The sequence below is a fragment of the Podarcis vaucheri genome (genome assembly GCF_965113315.1).
Source record: "Podarcis vaucheri genome assembly, chromosome: 7".
Lineage (NCBI taxonomy): Eukaryota > Metazoa > Chordata > Lepidosauria > Squamata > Lacertidae > Podarcis > Podarcis vaucheri.
Window position 1 is genome coordinate 63,589,206 of NC_138765.1, and position 24,717 is coordinate 63,613,922.

Sequence of the window (24,717 nt, forward strand, 5' to 3'; positions counted from 1 at the left end):
AGATAAAGAGGGAAAACAAAAGGATTCACCAGCTTTTTCACCTTTTTCTAATAATAAAAGATCTAGCACCTGAAAAAGAAATCTGTCCTATGTTTATGGGAAGGTTCATTCATTTATCATGATCCCTTGACATTCAGTTATAGGCATAAATGGTCTAACTTCTCACTGGAGTTCTATCCAAACTAAAAATCACTAATGTGCTATTTTTGTGCTTTATTTCTTTTAAATCAAATCACTTCAGAATCACTTAAGGAAAGGTTCCCCATATGCTTACTGCTGTACCATCTGGGCTGTTTTCAGGTCATTACAATCTGTTGTGTAAATAAGTTCCATAATATGTAGCAAACATGCACAGTTTTCTCCAAAATGTTGAGTCCGTATATGGAGGCACAGAGTCAAATTGAATTTGATCTAAAACTCAAGAGTGAACCTACCCCAATCCTACCCCCATGCCTGGAAGTGATGCCTCTTAATCATTTCATGACTTGAAGAAAGTATGAATGGATTTCAGTAAAAAGCAGAATGCCTGAGGTGCTGTCAGTAGAACTGGATATCACATGGCTCTTCTTCACACATACAAACTACTAACTTAGGTTACTGCAATAATCAAGTGATTAACATGCATGTGAGACACCATTATTTGAAAAGAAACCAGAGGGAGCAAAAATAAGAGTAGGTTATTGGTTCAGAAGAAGCGTTCCACTAAAATTAACTGCTGTGGTGTTAACTCAAATGAACTTGGGGATACTTTGGTAACTTGTTAAGGCTAGTAGGCATCCTGCATATGGAAGGATTGCTGCTTTAAGGCATCTACCCAATGTAGCAGATTGCAGACTGGACAGCAGTTTTATGCATATACAGTGTGAATTCCCCACCCCCCATGGCAGCTTTCCCAGCCTGGTGCCCCCTCTTTTTGGACTACAGCTTCCACCAGCACAGCCATTGAGGAAGCTGGTATATTATTTGTCCCTTCTAACAGAATGGGACTGATTCCAGTCTTAGGATGGGTTGCAATGTCTTACTGTTGAGCCTTTGGTGTTCAGCAGCTTCAAATGTTTATTAAAAGGACTGCTTGCCTATTGGAAAAATCTGGTGATAATTTGTAGAGAGGATAGTTAGGTACAGCTGTTCTATTTAATTTTCACTGTTCAGCTCAGAGACAAAAATACATTATCAGAGAACATCTAGTAATGACATTTACCTGAGAGTACTTGTACTTTTAGAAAGTTTCTTATGTTTTTGCAGAGAGAAACTTGGGAGAATAGTTTGTGTTCTTGGAACATCAAGTTCACTTGTTTGCATATGAAAAATATAAGGTCAAGGACATGGATCTGTGAATCTTCATGTTTGTTAAACTACTGGTAACTTACACATACTGCATTTTCCCCAAGATTCTCCATTGAGGAGCTAGAGAAAAAGGCTGTTTTATAGGTCAGAAAGCTTTTCTTTGTCATCAATATGTGTAGCTTTACATTTTTCAGTGCTGTTTTTAAAAGGGATTTTAAAGGGATTTTTTTTTTAAAAAAGGAGAATTTCACAAAATACATTAGTTCACTTCAGGATTTTGAATCTTTCATAGCCCAGTACTTAAGTCTATTTACTGAAGTAAGAGCTGCAGACTCACTTCATATATAAAATAAACCAGTTTGCCATTGCCCTTGAGACTGGTTTGGAAGCTGCAGTCTGGTTTTTGTTGTGCATTGGGGAACTGATAACATATATAGTGGTGCCTCGCAAGACAAAATTAATTCGTTCCGCGAGTTTTGTCGTCTTGCGATTTTTTTTTGTCTTGCGAAGCACGGTGTCGGGAAAGTTTTGGAAAAGCTTCAGAAATCATCAAAGTCTTTAAAAACCTCAAAAAAGGCTACCACACCGCGTTCTATGAATTGCTCCTCGAAGTCAAGTTGCAACTGTATTAATGGTGTTAAGAAAAAGGAAACAAACTTGCAAGACGTTTCCGTCTTGCAAAGCAAGCCCATAGGGAAAATCATCTTGCGAAGCAGCTCAAAAAACCCTTCCGTCTTGCAAGTTTTTTGTCTTGCGAGGCATTCGTCTTGCGAGGTACCACTGTAACACCTGTGTTGAGAGAGCTGCCAGTACATTGTTAGTATATAAACCCCTAAACAACCTGGAGCCTATGTACATAAAAGATTGCCTTAGTCTCTATGCACTTCCCTGATCTTTGTGATATGCTACCAAGGAACATCTGGAGGTGCCTGGCATGTCAGACCATCAACAAGAGCGCATGAATTTAGTGTGGTAGCGCTAGGGTTAGGGAACTCTACCCAGTGCAATCAAATCTGGCACCAGTTGTAATTTGTTTTAGGCATGAACTTCAGACTTCATTATTTCAGCAAGTCGCCTTATGAAAATGATTTACTGTTTTTATGCCCTTGTTGTCGGGTGACCCAACTTCTTTCTGTTTCTTTAATGTATTTTGATTCAGTTTTATTTGTTTTGTTTCTGTACATAGTGTAGATATATTTTATCCGTTTGCTATTTGGAAATGAATTAATAATAACAGTTACAAAAACAAGCTGTGGTAAGCCTTGAACTCACTCAATCAATCCCCCTCTTGTACATGTCAGGGTAATAGACTGAACGTTTTCACTTTCCATTTTGAATAAACTGCACCTTCTATTTACATCCAGATGAAATAAATTGTGGTGTATCCTAATTGTTTTCACAGATAAGGATCCAATTGTACTTTTAGATACCAGTTTGTAAGCTAACCATGGGCCCAGTTTAGCATTATGTTCAAACTGCAGTTCAGCATTTTCTGTGTTAGCTGGCCTGGACTCACCTGCTCCCTCTCTGGCAGGCTGTGAGGAAGAGATCAGAAGCATTTGCTTTTAAACTAATAAGAGTCTCCATTACGTTTGAACTCATGGAACTTTGGTTGGTATAAACTATGGTTGGTGAACAAACTAAGATTATAAATCGTTCTTAAACCCTTTCATTTCAGCTGACTATAGGAAATCTGGTTAGTTTAAAAGCTGATCCTTCCAGCTGCACTTGGAGGACAGAATGCATAAATCCAAGACTTGTATTGGTTCAAATGCAAACTACTGTAGTTTAGTGTTATGTCCAAAAATTATCTTAGCTTAACTCACAGTTTTCAGAGTTCGGACATGATGGAAAACTGTGGTTTATTCAAAAAAGTGCACAGTAGTCTCCCCTTCTTCAGGACATATGGCAGAGGTAGCAATGCGGCGTCCACCAGATGTCGTTGAAGTATAATGTACATCAGGCCCAGGCAGCATCATCAGGACTGTTGCAAGTTGTAATCCAACAATAGTCGGAGGGTATCATATTAGCTACCCCAGCATATGAGAAGGAAAGCATCAGATTTAAAGCAGCATTGCAACTGCCAGTCTGTGGGCCTAATAAACTATTTGGCTTGGCATAGTTCCCAATTCAACCTATGAGACGGTTCCTCACAAGCCATGGTCATCTGCCATCATATGCAATACAGTATTGGGTATCAGGCAGGTAAGGATGTCCTGTAGAGAAACAACTGGAAGCAATCCAGTGCCTCTGTATTGGTAAACCAGCACAAGATTATTCTAATAAACACATTTCCAATAAAACATCTGTTTGGGTGGTAGGTGGGTTTTTATGTGTGTGTATGAGAGTGTGATGGAACATACACACCAGGTCTGGAGAGACATAGATAAGCACTATTGTATGTTAGCCAAAATAATGATTAGCATGGAGTTGAGCTGTATATCTCAGTTTATCACCAACTGAAATGAGGCATCCTGCTCGGTATAAGTGTGATAGATTATAGTTTTCTATCTTGGTAGACAAGGGCTCTAAACATTTGAGTCCCTTTGAAATGTATATATTAAACAGGACTAGACTAGAACAACCATTAAAGTCAAAAGCCCTTATGTGAACATGGACAGTTCCATGCACATGACTGGGTTGCAGCCTGTAACATAGCCATTACCAGCGTCAAATATTTGACCCACCTGAGATCAACTTATCTATATGTGGGTGTTTCTGGTATGCTGTATATACTATTTCAACTTATCATCATGTTGCACATAGTAGTTTATCATTTTGTACTATTTTGGTGGCCAGAATGTCAAATCTTAGCTCTTTAACATGCTTTGCTTTAGGTCCAGTTTTCCCTGAAGTAATTACATCTAGGCAATACCACTTTATACAGCTGGCAGGGGCTTGCAGGCTGAATATTCTTGAGTACACAAATGATTCATTACATGAAGAAGTGTGCTAAATTAGCCTTGTTTTCTATGATAGATGGGTGTCATGTAAGCCCCCTCTGGCTGTATGGGGTGATATAGCCCAGATACAAATCCAGCACTTCAGCAAGAACCAAGGCTTGGTGTCAGGTGTTAAAAATGTTTATACTGAAGATATATCAATTCTCAGTACTCCTAATGGAAAATAATTGGTATTTCAGTGTATTCTATACTTTGTGTTAACACCACATTTACTTCCTTCACCTGTACAAGAGGTATCCTGTAGTTGGACTCCAACATTCACATGCACATGAAATTTAAGGCATTGTAATCACATTTTTGAGTGCTACCACTGCCTTCATTTTTCAGTTAATAAATGGAAGCATGATTTAAATAAGATGCTTAATGTGGAGTGTAATTCAAGGTTAAACAGCCTCAAGTGCTATTTACTCATAATTAGGTAACTTTTCTAATGGTACATAATACTTCTAAACCACTTGTTCCCATTTTATAGATGAGGAAGTTTATGCTGAATGCTTGTGCTTTGCTGCAGGCCTTAGGAAAAGTTGTTGTCAGAGTTACAGTTAGATCAAGCTTTCCAGAAAGCCATTAAAGTTGCAATTCTATTAGCTCTTTCTAGGGAAATAGGTTCCATTACTGGGGCTTACTTTTGAGCAAATAGGCTTAGTTTGACCTGCATATCTTAGTTTCTCAGAAATTTTGTTTGCAGACTGATATCCCTGTGTATAAATGCTGTAATAATGTTGGTTCAGTTTCATGTTTTGAACTCTTTATTTTGAACCCAAAACATTGATTTACAGCTTTTCTAGTTGCTCCAAGCAGCATACTAACATTTCAAAAATAAAATACAGATTGAGCAAACAAACTGAACATTCAGAAATAAGTTAGGGGGTTGAATATATGATACACATCTTCTCACCAAAACTAGGGTTGAAATTCACCATGAATGTACAGTATTTATCGTTTCAGAATTTATACAGAAATAGCCCTCTTTCTAGGATAGTGTCACCTGCAATACAGTAAACAAATTCCAGATTTTAACTGCATACCTTCTTCTTCTTTGGCAATCACTCATAGCCAAGTAAGATTGTCTTCCATGAATGCGGTCTTAACAGTGAGTCCATAAGTGACTGTGGAGGCCAATTCTGAATCCACACATCCTTCCACAATGGGGTCATAGGTTTTCGGAAAGGAGTTAATCATGGTGAGGGTTTGCCAAACATGCCTTCCTCTTAGTAAGTTTTTCCCTTTCATCCTGATTTCGAGCTTCTTCAAAGTCCATTACACCTTTGGTAAAAGCTGTTCTCCAATTGGAGCACTCGCAGGCCAGTGTTTCCCAATTGTTGGTGTTTATACTACATTAAGATAACTGCCCAGGTAGGAGAAGTGATCGATACTTTCCAGTGTTACACCATTGAGTTGGATTTGTGGTGCTGCAGAGGGGTTGCTTTGTGCTTGTTGGTGCAGCACACTTTGGATTTTTGGATGTTGAGTGATAGGCCAAGCTTTTCATAAGCTGTGAATAAATTTAGGATGGTTTGGAGGTCATCCTCTGAGTGTGCACCCCTAAAATCTATTGATGTTTTGCCTATCTTTTTTTGTTTTAGCCAATGTTAAAAACGTCCCATGGTTTTTTTAAGCAGCAGCTGATCCAGGGAAGCAGATCAAAGTGCTTCTCTCCTGACACATGGCTCCGTTTGGGACATTCTACTATCCTAAGATAACATTGCCAGTGTATGTTTAAGAAAGTTTCTATGAAGGTTGATTATAACTTCTAATTAAGGAATAACTTGTATTCATTCAAGAAACGTCCAGCACAGGGAATACAGTTCTTTTTTAAATGAGACATATGCATGTGAGTCAGTGTTAGAAACTAAGATATGAAAGCTAGGAGCTAAATGACACCTTAAACCTAGATTATGGGTGCAACAGCAGAATGTCTAGGTGCACTTCTTTTAAACAAGAATACAAACCTGAAAATGAATGAACTTCAGCTAAAATATTATGTTCATTTTCACATGGACGAGTCCTTCCCTTGCCTACCCCCCTAATATTCTTAAGAGGGTCTTCAGAGAGTAGCTGAAAGTGGGGAGGCAGAAAAGGGTCCTTCTTTCCTTCCACTCTGCAGTTTTAAACTGAAATCTTAGGTGCAGTACTGCACCCAGAGCTCAGAAACTGCTTGTGGGAATGAAATTCCCAGTCACAAAATACACCTAGAACAATGGGAGTTTCAAACGCTGGTGTGAGTTCCCCTTGTGTAGAAATGATAAAATAAAAAGTTGATTTCATTGTTGAAGTAGAAATTGAATAGCCTTTCAGTCTTGTCTTGACTGCATCCAATTCTATGTTCTCTTGGGTTAATTTCAAATAAAAAGTTGAGATTCTGCCTACAGTTATTTGGGAATATATCCCATTGAATTCAGTGGATAGAACTTGATAAATTCCAACTCTAATTTCTAAAGCTGCAAGTTATAAAAGGATACATTTATCATTTCCCCCTGAAAGTATAATTGGTGTGGTTTATTCCACCCCACCCACCTTGCTTTCGTTATGTGGAAAGTTTGAATTTGAAGAACTGAAACTGCATTAAAGCATGGGCAGTTGGATGATAAATTGTGGTTGGTACACAGAACTTGGGCAATTGCTTACATATATTGGTGTGATTCACATGATGGTGCCCCCTTGTGGCCCCTAAACAGCATTAATATAGATAAAAAGAGAAAGATATGTTTAAAACTCGAGGTGCAGTTGCTGTATGGACAAGAATATTGTTCTGAATCAACACCTGAAGGAACAATTATATTTCATTATATTATTTGTTGGCCCAGAGCAGAAATGCTTATCTGGCTTTGTTTCATTTGCACATTCAAATGCATATTAACATGTACGGTATTCTGTTTTAATAGTATGGCTGGTGGTCAGGGCTTATGGGAGTTGTAGTCCAAAAAACATCTGGACGGCACCACAGTGGCTACCTCTGGTTTAGTGCTGGATAATGCCAGGTTTGCTGTGTTTATAGTTAATACCGTATTTACTTGAATGTAATGCACTCCTTTTGGGGCCAAATTACATCACAGAAATTCAGGTGCACATTAGATTTGATGATGCATTTACATTTGTCAGCAAATACTTTTTTGGTTTCAAGGTTTTGAAAATTTAGGTCTGCATTAGATTTGATGACGCATCAGGTATGCATAAATACGGTAATGTACATATTATTTAAAGATGTCAGTATTCAAATATAGCACTATAATCTCATGTTTGCAAGCACATACAATGGTACCTTGGTTCTCAAACTTAATCCATTCCGGAAGTCCGTTCCAAAACCAAAGCGTTCCAAAACCAAGGAGCACTTTCCCATAGAAAGTAATGCCAAATGGATTAATACGTTCCAGACTTTTAAAAACAACCCCTAAAACAGCAATTTAACACAAATTTTACTATCTAACAAGACCATTGATCCATAAAATGAAAGCAATAGTCAATGTTCTGTATTATAAAATAAATAACAGTATTGTAGATGATAAAAATTAAAATTAATTTTTTTTCTTACCTGCACTGATGATAGTCATAAAATGAAAAACAAGCCACAGTCACAAAAATGAAAAAGCCACCTAAACAAAAACGCAAAAACAGCAAAAACAAAAGTACCAAATATCACCTCAGAACACTGCAATCAGAAACGGAAGGCTTAAATTACAATGGTGGGGACTCAAATGAATGGTGCAAGGGCAGAGGCGGGAGGAAAAAGGCTTAAATTACACTGATGGGGACTCAAATGAGCTGCGCAACAGTAAAAATGGAAGCTCAGGAGCACGTTCAACTTCCGGGGCAAAGTTCGAAAACCGGAACACCTACTTCTGGGTTTGCAGCATTCAGGTTCCAAGTTGTTCTGGAACTAAGCTGTTAGAAAACAGACGTACCACTGTATAGCATTTATACCAAGAGGAGACATAAGTTAGGTTCTGTTGCAAACACAATGCTTGAGCATTAACTACTATTTCCGAATAGCTACTTGATCTTGTACCATTAGGTAAAACTATGGTTTGAAAACCATTACATCATTCTCAAGCAGGCTGTCATACAAGCAAAGGATATGACATTGGGCACCAAACTGAACTTTTACCCGCAAAACAAGCTGTTAAACTAGTTGAGATTTATTTGGGACTCAATCACAAATTTCATTTGAAATTATGGTTAGGTATTTTATGATCATGCACACCATGATAATTGGAGGTCACTAATTGTCTCAGGAGTTCTAAATGCTTTTCTATACCCACACCACCAAATAACCCTGGCTATGTGTATAACACTATTTCAGTTTAAGTATGTCACAGACCAGACTGGACTCTTGGGTACTGACTCCTGGATTCATGTTCCTCCTTTAAGGCAATCTGTGCTTGAATCCTCAGGAAAAGGTAGAATTTAAAAAATCAAATAAATTGCTTCATACATTTCAGCAAGTGTGGCTTCATGAGCCATTTTACAGGAGGGAGGAACCCTGCCAGTCAGAATATAATTTATTATTGTGTCCATGCTACCATGATAGCTGATGGGTTGAGCCGAAATGTAGCTGCCATTTTCTTCGATGGTAGCTGCTCCCTGCTTTTTGCTATGTACTTTACCCATTGCTTTTTAATTTGCTCTTTATGTACATACTTGAGAGTGATAGTAGTGATAGTGTTAAGGCACTAAATATGCTCAAAGCTGCAGTCTTATGAATACTTATCTAGGAGTATCTAGGAGTAGGCCCTACTGAATTCAGCGGGATATGCATCACAGAAAATGTGTATGTAATTAGACTGTACTGTGTATAGATGACGAGCCTGAAACAGCCTTTTTTTTCCACTGGGAAGGAGTCCTGTCTGGAGAGCCACCACCAATCTGTCACTGACCTAGATGAACCATTCTTCTGTCTTGGTAGAAAGACAACCTCCTATGATGGGGCTGGGGCATGTTTTTCTTCTGACTGCTCTTCCATATCCCTTATGGAAAATATCAAAAGGAAGAATATGAAATTTAAAATAGATTGGTGTTATTGATTTTTGTCTTAAGGGGCTAAGGGTTGATGAAAACAGCATATGTCCATGTGCTTTTCTACTGATGGCCCATTTTTTCTTCCAAGGAAAAAAAATACAAAAAAAGCAAAAAAAAAGCATATGCTTCCAATTTACATATTTACTAATTAAAAAAAGCTTCCTGGAAACATTAAGCAGACTATCTTGAGTAACCTTTAACATTGTAGCTAATGGATATCGCCTGGAAATTTTCATAGAAGGTCTTCTAAATAATGTAAATGATTATGAATATGTAACTAGTTAATATGCAGCTACGAAAGGATTATCATGTAGAGGTTAATGAACACGCTGCACTTCACGGTTTGCAGGGCTTTTGCTTTTGTGCCTTTAGCTCACTTCATGCTTGGAAAGTCATGCATTGGGAATGGAAAGCTTCCTGTTTCCCTTTCTGGAAGTGGGGCACTTGAGCTGGAACTTTCTTAAAAGGTTTCATAAACATTTTTAGTATTGTTCAATGCCAACATCCCAAACCTTTTCATTATACAGCCCATAACAGTAGTAGTAGTAATGGCAGTATTTATGTAGCATATTATTCTAATAATCCTTATTACAGTCCTGTAAGGTAGGCCAGTGTTACCACCCACATAATGCCGAGAAATCAGCCAGTTCATTCATGCTGTGAATATACTTTGAGTATCATAGAATTGTAGAGTTTGAAGGAACCCCGGGGGTTATCTAGTCGAACCCCCTGCAGTGCAGGAATCATACATGACAGATGGCCAGCCAACCTCCGTTTAAAACCCTCCTAGGAAGGAGAGTCCACCACCTCTTCTGAGAGTCTCTTCCATTGTCAAAGAAGCTCTTACTGTCAGAAAGTTCTTCCTGATATTTAGTTGAAATCACCACTGTAGCAAGAAAAAGCCACTCTAGCAAGAAAACATTACTGTGTTCTCCCATGTGGCTGAGCTGATTGAGTGTAGTGGGAGGAAGAGGAGGAGCGGGGGGGGGGGCACCGCCAGTCAGTGGCATCAGTATTTCTCAAACCTAGGTTTGTATGCTACCTACTTTCTGATTTCTTCATGCACTTTGATTCTGTCCCTTACTTCCTGATTCTGAATTTAGTTTGCCGTAAGTGTTGTTCGCCCTAGTTCTCCCCCATCCAAATCTGAAACCACAATTTGTGCACTGGCTGTGACAAACTATGGTTTGTGGTAGCCATTGTTTGCGTAGTTTCGATATTGTGGTTGACTATATGGAAGAAGTTATGGTGAATCACTAAGCGAGAGAGAGGAGGAAATGCATAAACCTAAAATCCATTTACAGGGTGTCTGAAATTGAGTCAGTGGCTTGCAACTGAGGCAAGATTTGAACCAGCAACCTCCTAGATTGTGGTTTATTATCTTGGCAACAATGCTAGACCAACCAATGAGCTACAACAGCTCTTATCTGAGGACATTAAATTCTTATTTGGATTTATTCTGCTGGAAGTAATGAATAGTTGCCTCATTCTTTTCCAAAAAATCTATTAAGGAACTCTGATTTTAGAAGGGGGGAAATTAAATACAGTAGAACACATCTATGCCAGCTACATTTGTTTTCAGATACACAATTTTTATAATGTATGGCATAGAACAGGATGATTCTTTCTGCCTCTTCATGTACAAAAATGACAGGTTTACAACAAATTGATGGGATTTTATGAAAGTAATATTGCTTTACATTTTTAAGTGGATTGTGCAAACTTCACTCAGGCTGAGTCTACAATCTACCTTGGAGTATCTGAATATAAGCCAAATCTTCATAGTTTTGCCAAGCCCCATCAGTCCCTCTTTACAAAGAAACCATCTGCACCTGTGCTTTCATGGAACATTGAAGATAAAACATTATTTTTCTGGCAAATGTTCCCAGTAGTTGCTTTCACATGTTAGCTTGTTTGTGGGTACATGAGAAACAAATATTTGTAAAGATGATTTGTGAAACCCTATATTGAGATTGGAAATAAGTATGAGTTACTTTATTAAGTTCCTTCTACATGCAGAGGTTTCACAATCCTCAGAGTAAAATTGGTATATGTTTGCTTCTGATATACAGTCTGTGGTCCATAGAGCTATTTGCATATATGCAAACCCTTCTGCTTACTAGCTGGGACACTCTGTATTTCCTCTACTGAACATACCTTCTTTTTATTGCTTTGGCAACTGGAGCATTTCTTACCTTATGAAGAAGCATTTTGGGAGTGGAGGTACAAGAACTGTGATGGAAAGAAGGAGATTCAGAGTGCTGAAGAGTCCCTATCCATGTTCAGAAGTGTCACCTGCAGTTCCTAACAGACAATAGTTGAGGGAGCTATTTGAATCTGTAACTTCCCTCTGGGTGAAAATACAGTGGGACATCGGTTTTCAAACGTAAAACGTTCTGGAATACCATTCGACTTCCGAAAACTGAAAGCGGAAGCCTCAATTCAATAGGGAAACTCAAAATGGAAGCTGCGTTGGATGTTCAGGTTCCAAAAAACGTTCGAAAACCAGAGCATTTACTTCTGCGTTTTTGGCGTTCAGGAACTGAGATGTTTGAAAACAGAGCCGTTCGAGAACCGAGGTTTGACTGTAGCAGTTTGGGAGATGGGGAAAATTATTTTTATGGGGGCTGCCGTGCAGGGGGGCGGGGGGCGGGGAAGCGTAAAGCCCCTTGCTTACATGTTGTGGTCCGATTCCTGATTGCGTCTTTAGATGCATGCACACATTTTAAGGGGCCAAAGACCTTTCAGCACAACTGATTACCTATTGTTTCTCATATGTTGCATATAGTCTTACCAACTTCCTTCAGAGTTGTATTTATGTTGTGTAGATAGCTCATTTCCCAGGAGCATATGATATAATATTTTGTACTTGAGAAAGTGCTGCTGTCACCATTATGTGAGACAGGCATTTATTAGATTGGGGTAGTCAATGTGGTGTCCTCCAGATGTTATGGACTACAACTCCCATCATCCCTGACCATTGGCCTTGCTGGCTGGACCTGATGGGGGTTGTTGTCCAAAACATCTGGAGGTTACTACATTGGCAACCCCTGTATTAGATAATGACTCCTGACCAACAAGGATCGTAACTCCGTCTCCTGTGTTCACATTGTTTTGTAAACTATTCAGAGGCAATGCAGCTTTACACTGTTAACAATTTAAGTATGGTTTTGTGTGTGCATTTAGCTTGATGAATACCAGAAACGCTCTTCTCTCCTTCCACAAATGTGTCCCACTATCTTGAGAACAACTGAAACAGCTCTTATATATACATTATACCTCCAAGATACAATAAAGGGAATAGTAAAACCCTCTCCTCCCATACCTTGTATATATGAATAGATTCCTTTGTCACTATGAGGGAGTTTTGAACTCGGGTATTGTCATTACTATTATTATTTATTATTAGTGTTCAAAGCCCAGAATGTGTTTATCATATTTGAATGCTTTAAAATGTTGGTAGTGTAAATAGTGGGATCTAAAACTTTCATGTGTTTTGTGGGGGTTTTTTATTGTTTAAATAGTGACAAGAACCTGGTCTTCTAATGTATTTTGGATTAAATAATATTCCTCTTCCCAGAAGTCTGTAAATTGATGGATGTTATAATATTCACTTTTGTGTATGTGTATATATTATGTTTCTCAAATTGTAATCAAAGTTCACATTGTTTTTTTTATATGATTAATCAGATGTTTATTGCACCAGGGTGAAACTGAAGGTCAGATTACACTTTAGAGTTGTATTAATGAAGAAAAATGTTTTTATGGGTGATTCTGTTTTAAACAAACAGCAAACATGCACTCCTCTTATAAATTATATTTGCTTTATTCTGGAAAGCATGTAACATTGAAAACAGATGTGTAGATTGTACAAAATACTGGTTTTATCTTGTATCATGTGTCATCTCGTCGTTATGGAGCATGCATTGTATCAAAATATGAGTTGGGGAAGGTGTAATTTATTCTATGGTTATCAGTTTGGATTAGAGCATTGTGATAAAGTGGGCTGCTTAAGAACGAACGTTCGCGCGCCTTTGCGCTGACAAATAAAAATGTATAGTGAGACGCCACCAGATCTGTAAAGCGTCTGCTCTAGTTTCTGAAACATTGAGTTTGCAGCTGTGTGCTTAGCCTTGTTTTTTCATGAGCAGTTATCTGTTTTAATGACAGGTGGTCACTAGCTGCCAAGAAAAAATTCAGCACTGGTAAGTGAAAAATGCTTGCTTGCATGCCTAAAATACCAATAAAATACTCTACGTGTGTCTTTAGAAAAGTGCAATGCGTATAGTCTTTGGAAAATTGACCAAATTCAAATAATGCTATATTTTGGTACATAATTTTGATCTTGTCCTGGCTTATTGAAATGCACCCTCTGCATTTCTGTGATGCTCTAATGCACTATATAATCATACTTTAAATCTGCATGTCTCTTTAAAAAGACACACACTAATTCCCCCTTTCCCCACCCAGAGTAATCATATAGAAAGGCTTAAGTCTATAAATCTACAAAGCACAACTATATATTTTTGTTTCTGTTCCAAGAAAGCTAAAGTGACAGTAAAATGCAGTGTGGTTGGGCACTGAAATGGTCTTGGGAAGTATCCAAAACGTGTGGATAAGAAGAACTTTGAAAAATCAGGTCTGCAATTTATAAAGGGGTCCATTGGCTTCAAGATAGATAATGGCCTTTTCCCATTTTATCCAATTGCAATGAAAATATATTAGTTTAAAGCCTTAGGTAAATGTGAGACTTCAGAGAGATTATTATCCCTTAAAATATTATCCCTGGCCTGTCTTTGTTGCTCATTTAATGTGATGCTTTTTTAGTTAATAGGAACCATCTTGGGTAAATGAAAGTTTCATATGAGTATCTGACAGGAAAAGGTATATTTAATGGTGAACGATTTTGTATGAGTTATAGAGAGATAACATTTGATCTTAACAGATACCAAATTATGCTACATCCATGCTGCGTTTACCAGGATTTTACGGAGAGAACAACAGGAGCCTTCTTGATTATTGTCTGCAGGGTTATTGCAAAATCACAGCAACTGCCCCTTTTAGTGGAGAGATTAAACTTTGGTTATACACCATCAAGCATATAATATTTTAAATTTATTTTAAGAGGCTTTTTCTTCATGCCCGAAAGACCTCTGAGCAAATAATTTATAGTTCGTGTGTGTAATAAAATGTTTGGGTTTTTAAAAATAGTTTAAATGCACATAAGTTGCAAGCCATGGTTAAGAAGAATGGGGGGAAAGGGGAATCGAGGCCATCTTTACACCTCATCATATTAAATTGTGACTATTGGTTTGTAGAAAATGGTCTAAAACTATTATGCTTTGCTAATGTTTAAAATTCAGAAACCACATTATTTTCCAATAAAATGGATATTATAGTGGTGCCCACTATAAAATAAAAAGATCTCTGCTTGAGAATCTGAAAGAGTCACATCCATTCAGAATTGACAGAGCTGAGCTAGATGGACCAATAGAGTGGTCTTCCATAAATCAGTTTCCTCTGCTCCTTTCTAAAATTGGGTGCTCATCTGATTGTGCATCCCTATGCTGCACCAACTGGTTATGCATAGCTGCATGAAATGAGTTATATAGGATGAAAGTCTTGCCATGCAGTGCTATCAGGGAGTGGAATTGCCAGTGTAAAGTGGCAAGGCAGGGGCATCACCATGTTTGCTTGGGCGAAGGAGATTTAGTCCCTGGTCTCTATCTCTCACTCAAAACAGTAGTGGATCATGGCAACAGTGGATGCAAACAGGCAACCAAAATGCACAAGAAAGTGGACGGTAGATAAGTTTTGCAAATATTTTGACATACACAGCCAGAAACATTCTCAGGATAAAATATCACTATAAAATATTTTGAAAAGCACTTTCAAAACAAGAGTTTTAAAGGTCCCCACATATTCCTCTATATGGTAAGGGGGTCTTGCTCACACATGCAGGCATAGCAACTTACCACTCCCATCCCTTTCAGGTATTCAGTTCTAAGTTTTGTAATAATGTACCCGTAGTTTTACAGATGGAGTGTCACAGATCTTATTTCCTGGGAATGTCTGATTCTGTGTTGTGTTGGTTAAGGCCTTATCATGATCTGCCTGTTTCTTCCCTCAGACTAGTAACCTAGTCACTTTATTTTATTTGTTTAAAATATTTATAAGTAGGGAAGCATGAGTATAGAGTAAGGAATCTATTGACCTGATAGGCACTGTGCCCAGCACCCATCCACAAAGCTGTGGCTCAAGGTAAATGGTTTTAGCTGAATGGGCTAAGCATCATCTTTTCACTGCAGTTGTTGTCTCTTACTGCCTTGCAGACTGTGTTATGATCATGCCAGGCAAAGAGAACAGTTGCACAGAATGAAGACCTTTTATCTCTTCCCTGCACAAACCCCTTTAAAATTCATTTGTAATTCTATTGATTTAAACATCAAACCTCCAAAACAGCCAGATATGCCATCCTTAAGAAGTGAGTCCCAAATCACAAACGACAAGTCTTTCTGTCTCGAGATATATATATACTTCTACTCAGAAGTAAGTCCTATTGAATTCAGTAGGGTTTACGCCCAGGTAAATGGGTATAGGATTGCAGCCCAATAGAACTTGGTCTTACGCTATCATATTTAAGATAGCTGTCTTCTAAGAATCGTTTTCCCTGCATGGACAATGTACATTTGTGGTATTGTTCACATTATTTTCACACACCCATTTTACAATAGGGAATTTAGTAATGCCTTGAAAGTATTCACAACAGGGTCCATTTTTGCATTCTCTGAACCATGGCAATTTCTCTCCCTGCTTTTATATTCAAACCCCAAGTGAAAAGTAATTTGCAAACTTATGTACCTTGTTCTTGAAAGTAACATGGTTTCAATTCTGCCAACAGGAAGAAGGTGGAGAGTGACTATGAAGCTCTTCAGGAACGACTTGGCACATTGCCTGACAGACTCTCTTATGATATCATGGTAGGTACTATTTAGTTCAGTGGAATTATAGGCAGCCCTTTTTATTATGGCCCACTGCAGATAGCATTGCACAAACTGCTAACCAGGAGTTGTCCTGTGATTTGTACACTGCTTTTTCCCTTCTCCTTTTCACACACTTTCCCTTTCCATAGGCAACCCTGGTACAATGCAACCATGGTTAGGGTTTGCAGACAATGGTTTAAGCTAATGATGTATAATGTTAACACTGGTGCAGACATAATTTAAACACTTAGCACTAAACACTTAGCTCCAAGAAGGATTCTATTAGCCCATGAAGTGCTTGTGACCATCTAAAGGTTGTTAGATTTGGAACATCATATCTGTGCTAGAGCTATTTGCACTTGCTTTGGATTGGCTCTGACTGACCATTCCAACCCTTGCAAAGGTGGGGGACCAATTAGGCAAGGCATTGTTCAGTTGGTGAAGAACTGTGACAGGGAATGCCCTCCCTAGTGAGGTGTGTCAATCTCCAGTCTCCCTCCCTATTAACTTTTAGAATGAAAACATTCCTGTCTACATATACATTTGATAGTTGAAAGTTCTGTCCCTGTTCACCCTGAAATTATTAATTTGGGAGTATGTGATTGCTTTTAGGAGTTTTTAAACTGTTTTTTAGAAGGTTTTAAAGTATTTTAAAGAAGTTTTAATAGAATTGTTTTAGTATTGACATGTTTGCTGCCCTGGGCTCCTTTTGTGGAAGGTGCAGGATCTGTTTAATAAATAAATAAATACAGTAATGAAGGTATTGTAGTTAGCAATGATTGATTATAGACAGTGTTTAAATGTATGTTTTCCTATTCCTGTCTTGTTTCTTGAAATCTATAATAAATTATAATCTCCAAATTTTTGACAGACGTACTAAGACAAAATCAAACACGTTTGATAGAGCCTGTTTATTTTATTCAAACCTATAATTAAACCTGCAATACACACTAATTTCCTGTGAGGTGGAGAAGCAAGCAAGCAATCGTATTTCCTGAGTTTTAAGTTGTGGGTATTGATTTGTAGAAAAAGCTAGTTTTTTTGTTTCATGGAAACCAAAAGGGATATTTTCGTGTTCCTTCCGTTCCTAGGATATCTCAGTTGGACTTTTACTCTAGTTGGGATCTGTATGCTTTTGAATTTGGACTAATTGTCAAAGATTTCAAATTCAGTATTTCAGTGTAATCACAGAGCTCAAGATGTTAGTAATGACACATAACATTCTCTACCTTGAGGATTCATAACTAAAATGCTAATGGATGGAACATTAGAAGATAATGTCAATTTCATGACTCAGCAATGTGCACACATCACGTGTCCTTAATTTACTTCCTGGTTTTATGGTGCAACTCATCTGAGAACATAAAAGCAAGCTATATTTAAATAATAATAACAACAATAATAACAATAATGAGCTCTTGTAATTGTGTTGCATTAAAGAAGTTTCCATGGAAAGACTTTTGTTCTCGTTTACTACAAAATTAGCTGAAACTGAGACCTGCTCGCTTGATAATATAAAATAAACGGAAGTTATTATGGCCCTAAGAGTCCCTACCACCACACACCGATTGCTTGGTCAGTTTCATTATTGTCCTGTAAGATTTAAGAGTGATTGTTAGGACCCAGACCAATCCTTGCTGTTACCAAGTCCAACCACCCCCTGACTCCTGACTTGCTCTTGTCATCCACCTTCCAAGAGAGCAGTACATTGGATGTTGGTAGATCTGCATTAAACGGTTTGCTCATATGAATCCATTTAACAGTTAATTTTATGTCCAGTTTCTGAGAAACCAGTGTCTCTTCTAGGTGCCAGCTTTCTCGCGTGGAAAAGGTTGTTGGCTAAGTAGATGCTCCTGTAACTTCAAACATGCCTGGCTATGTTCTACTTCTACTGTTGGAGATATCATGCTTCTGAATGCCAGTTTTTGGGAATCACAATTATGGAGAGTGCTATTGCACTCAGTTCCTGCTTTCGGGCTTCCCATGGGCATCTGGTTGGTCAGAACAAAATGGGCAGTTGGCCTGATCCAGCAGGCTCTTAACTATGCTCTTATGTCTGAACATGATTGGCTCCCTAGACCTGACTTTCTAAGTTTGAGCAGACTCTACATTTGTGGTACAGTTGAGCTGTGGATCTTGGTGCCAAATGATGTGAGGGTAGCTAATCATAAAACATGGATAGAAAAATAATTAGACAGTCATGAAAGCTAGGGATTAATTAACACTGTCATTGATTAATTAAAATCTTACATTATACCATGACTGCCAATTGGTATCCTGAAGCTTTAAGACTGCCAGCAAGCTCTCGTACTAGCCATTGATGAGATATAGGACTGGATGTTCCTTAGTATTGCACAAGGTAGACTTCCTTTCATCTTCTTTACCATTGCTTTGTTCTTCTGACAGGTACCTTTTGGTCCCCTTGCTTTCATGCCAGGAAGACTGGTTCACACTAACGAGATCACAGTTCTTCTTGGAGACAACTGGTTTGCAAAATGTTCAGCAAAGCAGGCCAGCAGTCTAGTGGAGCACAGAAAAAAACGTAAGTATCTTACTAAGATCGAGAAAATCATTAAAATCTCATGTTGAGGTGTGGTTCAAAAAAGGTCTAAATGAAAAGTTTAAAAAGGAGTGCTTTATTGTGTTAACATGTAACAAATTAAAATAAAAGAACTTTAGCTTTGCAAATTACTGCATAATCGAACTTCAGGGTGTGCACATCAGAATGAACTTATGATGCAATGCTTCAAATGAAATCATGAAATGGCAATACTGATTGCATTAACATATAGTATTGTAATACTTCTCAACTGTAAATTACAGTAGGTAGCCTTCAATACAAATATTGGCATAGTCATAGAATCATAGAATTGTAGAATTGGAAGCGACCTCAAGGGTCATCTATTCCAATCCCCTGCATTGCCGGAATCACAGTTAAAGAATCCCTGACAGATGGCCATCCAAGCCATGCTTAAAAATATCAAGTGAAGGAGAGTCCACCACCTTTTGAGGTAGTCCATTCCATTGTCAAACAACTTTTACCATCAGAAAGTTAATCTTTCTGGTAATTTGAATCCCTTGGTTTGGTTGCTCCCCTCTGGAGCAGTAGAAAGTGAGCTTGCTCCATCCTCTATGTGACATTGCTTCAGATATTTGAAGATAGCTCTCGTGTCACCTCTCAGTCCTGTCTTCTCCAGGCTAAACATATTCACTGCCATCAACTGTTTCCAGACCCTTTATCACCTTGGTCTCCTTTCTGTGCACAAAATTGGCTGGCGTAAAATGAAGGATCATGAAATAGGATTTTTATATGGTCTGTTTTCATTTATTATACTGCTTCTGTATCTTATGTATGGTTGGGAGCATTCTAGATTGTTTTAATTTTTGTAGGACATCTTGGTTCTTCTCTTAAAGAAAAGCTGCATTAAAATGTATTTTTTTAAAAAATTCACCCATAAATAAAATTATTCCAGGCAGATAAATGTTTGATCTCTTCATCCTGAATTTGATCCTTTGTCTCTCAAAGAATTGTTCATTGTTAACATTCTCTTCTTTTAAGAAGCAGTCTATAGACTATAAGAATTATGAGGCTTTATAATGGTTTTATAACAGTATTAAGGGCACAACCTATACTGAAAGCACACCAGCAAACAGAAAAACATAATTTGTGAAAGCCCTGCTGTGCTTGCAGAACTTGAGATATACCACTAGCATGAATGATACACAGGCTGAACAGCTAAAACAGGATGGAATTATAGGTAGAACATGGGTGATACAAGGATGGAACATTTTCATTGTATCCTATTTATCTTCAATCTTATCGTCAGATGTCCAGAATGCTGCAGCTTAGATGGTCAGAGGTGCCTCTTTGCAAGCACATAACATCCCAGTGCAATCAAATCTGCATAGCTGCTGCTTAACTACCTATCCAGCTTTAAGGTTCTGCTACTTCCATATAAAGCCCTAAACAGCCTTGGGCCAGGTTACCTGAAAGACCTGGACTTTCCCTCCATTGCTTGGTAAGGGCACTAATGAAACTTGTTAATTTTGCCATAGGCTGGTGGTTATTGGCTTGTGGTAACACAGAGGAGGACTTTTTCACTGGTTGCACCAATGTTGTGAAATTCTCTCTGTGCTAAAAAGGTACCTCAGTATAGGCATTCGGCCAGCTCTTGAAGACATACCTGTTTAGATAAGCATCCACTGATCTGAACCTCTTTCTTTTATTGCTGTTTCAACTGGTCCTAATTGTTGTGCTGTTCTAATTGGCTTGTTTTATTGTAGATTTTAACTGTGGGTGTTTATTTTAATGTTTTGATAGAATTCTTTTATTGTGTTTTTAAATTGAATGTTTCTATTTTTGTAATCGCTTTTATATTTGTAAACTGCTTAGAAGCCTCTGTGGCAATTATAACAGTTTATACCAGCCCTGGTGCAAATAGTCTGGCAGGATGAATGGGAAAAAGCCACCCCGTTTCCTGGCCTCAACATTGCATAGGATATGGTGTAATGCAGCACCCAGTGACAGCACATCACCACCAGTATATAAACCCCACAAAGGGAAGTGACTGCACAAATGATAAGGCACACAGCATGGAGATATGTGTCTCTGACTCCATGTTGTACGCAGTTTGAGCTCCAAGAGTCATTTCTGATGATAGGAAACTATGCAGAAAACATACTTCACAGCAAACAGCTGGCCTCAGAACACAGAGGGAAACTTAAGCACACTGCAAACACTTTTCATCTTAGAACCCCAACATGCCGTTGCAAAATCTGTGTGGGTGTCAGGAAGAAGCACACCACAGAGGTAAGAAAGGGAGCATGTCTTGCCCCCTTTGATATGTTTGAAAATGTCATCTTCTGAACTTTTCGCTCTAACTTTTCCCCTCCCCCAGCTACAGTGGGAAGTTAGTGCCCCCACACCAGGGGAGTCACTTGGTGACACAGGCAGGTAAGCTCTCTGTTGGTACAGGCCAGGTGATCCAGTCCACCCATTGTCACTGTTGGTCAAACAGTCGTTAACACCTTGGCTGTGCAGGCGCACAGCCCTGGTGCATGGAGCTGAACCCAGTGTCCACTACGACCCATGGGGAGGAAGGAAACAGACAGACATCAACACTGGCAGAGCCTCAGGTCATCCTATTCACTTTTCTAACTGACTTCCTACTTCGTAGACAAAAAATTACTGTCCATCCAGGTTCAGTGACTATGTGCTTCAGCTGCTGTTTCTCAGTACTCTCTCTCTTTCCCACTTCCCTGTCCACAGACCTCTCTCCATGCCCCATTCTGTGCTGACCACGAGGGAGTCATCCCACCTAATACCAGCAGCAGTGACCAAAATGCTCCCAGCTCCATGAGATCATTAGCCCACTTGCTCTAGACAGCTTTTGCACCCTTACAAACCCTGTGACACAGAGTTGCACAATTAGTTAAAGAGTCCCCAGCATGGGGTTGGTGCTATCAGAAACACTGTACTTCCTGTACTGCTGTCTATCAAGCCCTTATCCAAGGTACACATCTTGCTGGAGCGACTAGCCAACAATCCAACACATGTTGGCTTTTCCTTTTAGGAGATCCTCTGTCCCAGATGCTCTCCAATAAATGCTTTGATATTGCCACATGTGGTGTTGCTTTGTTGCTAGGGAGTGGTAGGTAGGCCCCCGGGATGGAAGTGGAGTGTTTAGACAACACCGGGGAGGGAAGCCTAGTAATAGATTTGGTGACAGCGGCCCCTCTGCTGTCTGATAACTCAGGTTCCCTTGACTGTGAGGGGGCAGACTTCTCAGAGAGCAAGGTCCAGGTTGAGAACTTGGGGGCGGGGAATTTGCTGGTAGTGTAAGAGCCACCTGAGTGACTTATGCTGATGGCAGGTGATGCTGGGGTGAGAGTTGTAAAAGCAATATACATCAATGCTGTGTGTTTCCTGGAGGGTGAGGGTGAGGCATTTACAGGTCTGCTGATTTGATACTGTATTAGTTATAGATGCACCTGAACTCGTGTCTTGTTTGAATGTCCTGAATTGTAAGCTTATACAGTTGTAAGTGAATGAGCAGGGCAGGACCTGTTTGACCTGCCGGAAGGCTTTCTGGAAGCATCTGTTTGGCCATTGTGTAAATCAGGATTCTAGGCTACGTGGACAGCAGAGCTCTTTGTATGTTCTTAGCTGCCCACCTCCACTTGCCCATCTCTCAGGTAATGGAACTTGTCATTTATTGTAATGTGTGAAAGTTGGCTCACCTTTGGGTAAAAATTGCTTACATTTCACTAAAAAGAAAACTCCAAATGCCTGGATCATGATGATGACGATTGAAGGAATTAGTCGACTGCAAATGAAAAGAAACATATTATCAGAAAGCTTTTTAAAAGTGTATGCATTACTGCATGCATACAGTGGTACCTCGGGTTAAGTACTTAATTCGTTCCGGAGGTCTGTTCTTAACCTGAAACTGTTATTAACCTGAAGCACCACTTTAGCTAATGGGGCCTCCTGCTGCTGCTGCGCTGCTGGAGCGCGATTTCTGTTCTCATCCTGAAGCAAAGTTTTTAACTGAAAGCACTATTTCTGGGTTAGCAGAGTGTGTAACCTGAAGTGTATGTAACCTGAAGCATATGTAACCCGAGGTACCACTGTATATGCCCCCCACGTGTGTATGTATGTATATGGACATGAGAGAGAAACTGCTTCTAAAGGGACAAATAAATCATCCTTAGTGCATTCAGAAACATGTAAACTCTCAATAATATCCAAAAAGGAATATTTGTTCCTTTGATTCTTGACACAGAGTGGAGCTCTGATATAATGCCTGATCAGAACAGAAGGTTGCTAGCAAATAATCTTTCAAAGCTACAAATCATACTTGCAAATTGTATTTGTTCTCAGTATCTAATTATAATCTATTAGGTAAATACTGCTTTTAATATTCTTCAAATGTATACTGAAGACCCCCAACAAAAGCTTTGTTAAAACCCAGATAAAGTTACTTAGGTGCCAAATCCTCCTACACAATCCCTTAAAAGCAAGAAAATAACAAGTTGCATTAAAGGAAACTTCTTTACTGTGCCTTAACACCCACATGTCAAATTAACAGCTCTTGCTGATGACTTAGTACCTCCACGACGTGTTGCCCTCCACCTCCAACATATTAGGGTAAACAATGCTCTCATTACATTTTTTCCAACTCTCACTGAAGACCACAATTGCATCTCCAGCCAAAAGCTGCATTAGCATGTTTTTACGCTATACATTGTGCCTTGACGATGTGTGTGGTGAGTTCTCTTTTGTGCAGTATAATGGCATGACTGAGGACAGTTTATTCTCAAAATACCAGTTGCATAGGGAAATTATAGAATAGAGAGAAGCTATAAGATATTCAAACTAAATATTTCTGATGGAGGAAATTCATACATTTCAAGTTTTTCAACCAACGCACTGTAATGTCTCTTTAATTCACTTTGCAGATAGGTCTTCTATATTCAGAAGGAAAGAACCAAGCAAGCAAAACCAGTCCAGTTTTCTTAAACAATTTCTGTATCAGATTTGTCTATTGCAGTTATTAACTGATTGAGATTTGATATGGGTGCTATTTATTTATTTATTTAAGGAATTTTATACCCTGTTTTTCAAGTTTTCAAGGGACAGGCAATGTCTCATGCCCATGAAAAACCTTAATCATGATGGACTGATCAAAAGACTTGAGTTTTAATTCCACAGATTAAAAATTATAGGCCGACTATATTTTGGCTATTGATCAAAGTTGAGTGGTATAACAATTTTAGATTTTTGTCTTCTTCTTTTTTTTACAGTTTTTCATTACTCTTCCAAGCACTGTGCTCACCTCATCAGGCCACTGAACTGAATCTGATTCCAAACTAGACAGTGCTCTGGACTCTTTCACAGGGTCTGTATATTAGTAGAATCAGGTTCAGCATGCAAATGAGTTTAAGAGAACCAGTGACTAGCTACTTTCTTACAACCGTTATCAAACAACATTTCCTTCTTAATTAGATATGTATGTGTGAAGCCAAATGTTTGTAATACAGATCTCATGCAGTGGGACTGAACATGTTGGGCTGGGTTTTAGGGCCCTGTGAATCAGGCAGGCCATGTGAAGCAGGAACACAGTTGGATTGACTGGGTTGCCATATTAAAATCCATCAGGGTTGTGGATATTTCAGCACTGTGAAGTGAACTCGGCTGCTTGATGTATACATGAGTGCAATAGAAGCCTAGAGACTGTGACACATTTCTTTCGTCATTGCTTTCATAATTCATTAGTAACCTTAAACAAAAAGGCATCGGTGTCCTGCCAATGCTGCAGTTTTTCTGCTATGTGAAATTAATTAATTAAACTAATTGATTTTTAAGCATTGTTTCTCATCTGTGAGGCTGAGCTGCTTGTTTTCTTTGCTGTATTTCCAAAATATTGCAGAGCCAACAGAATCCACCTGAAAGCCAGGCCACTGTT

The 24,717-nt window shown here is 38.8% G+C and overlaps 2 protein-coding genes across 4 annotated transcripts in view; one reads left to right on the top strand and one right to left on the bottom strand.

Moving 5' to 3' along the window:
- LOC309537863 (protein C19orf12 homolog) overlaps nt 1–24,717 on the bottom strand; it is a 206,520-nt gene that overhangs the window by 131,828 nt on the left and 49,975 nt on the right. The window lies entirely within an intron of this gene.
- URI1 (URI1 prefoldin like chaperone) overlaps nt 1–24,717 on the top strand; it is a 45,720-nt gene that overhangs the window by 4,428 nt on the left and 16,575 nt on the right. The window contains exons 2-4 of one of the 2 annotated variants that reach the window (XM_082232947.1): nt 13,437–13,471; nt 16,168–16,246; nt 18,656–18,791. In XM_082232947.1, the coding sequence (XP_082089073.1) occupies nt 13,437–13,471; nt 16,168–16,246; nt 18,656–18,791 (250 nt within the window). The remainder of the gene's footprint in view (nt 1–13,436; nt 13,472–16,167; nt 16,247–18,655; nt 18,792–24,717) is intronic. The other variant, XM_082232948.1, reaches the window with a different exon arrangement.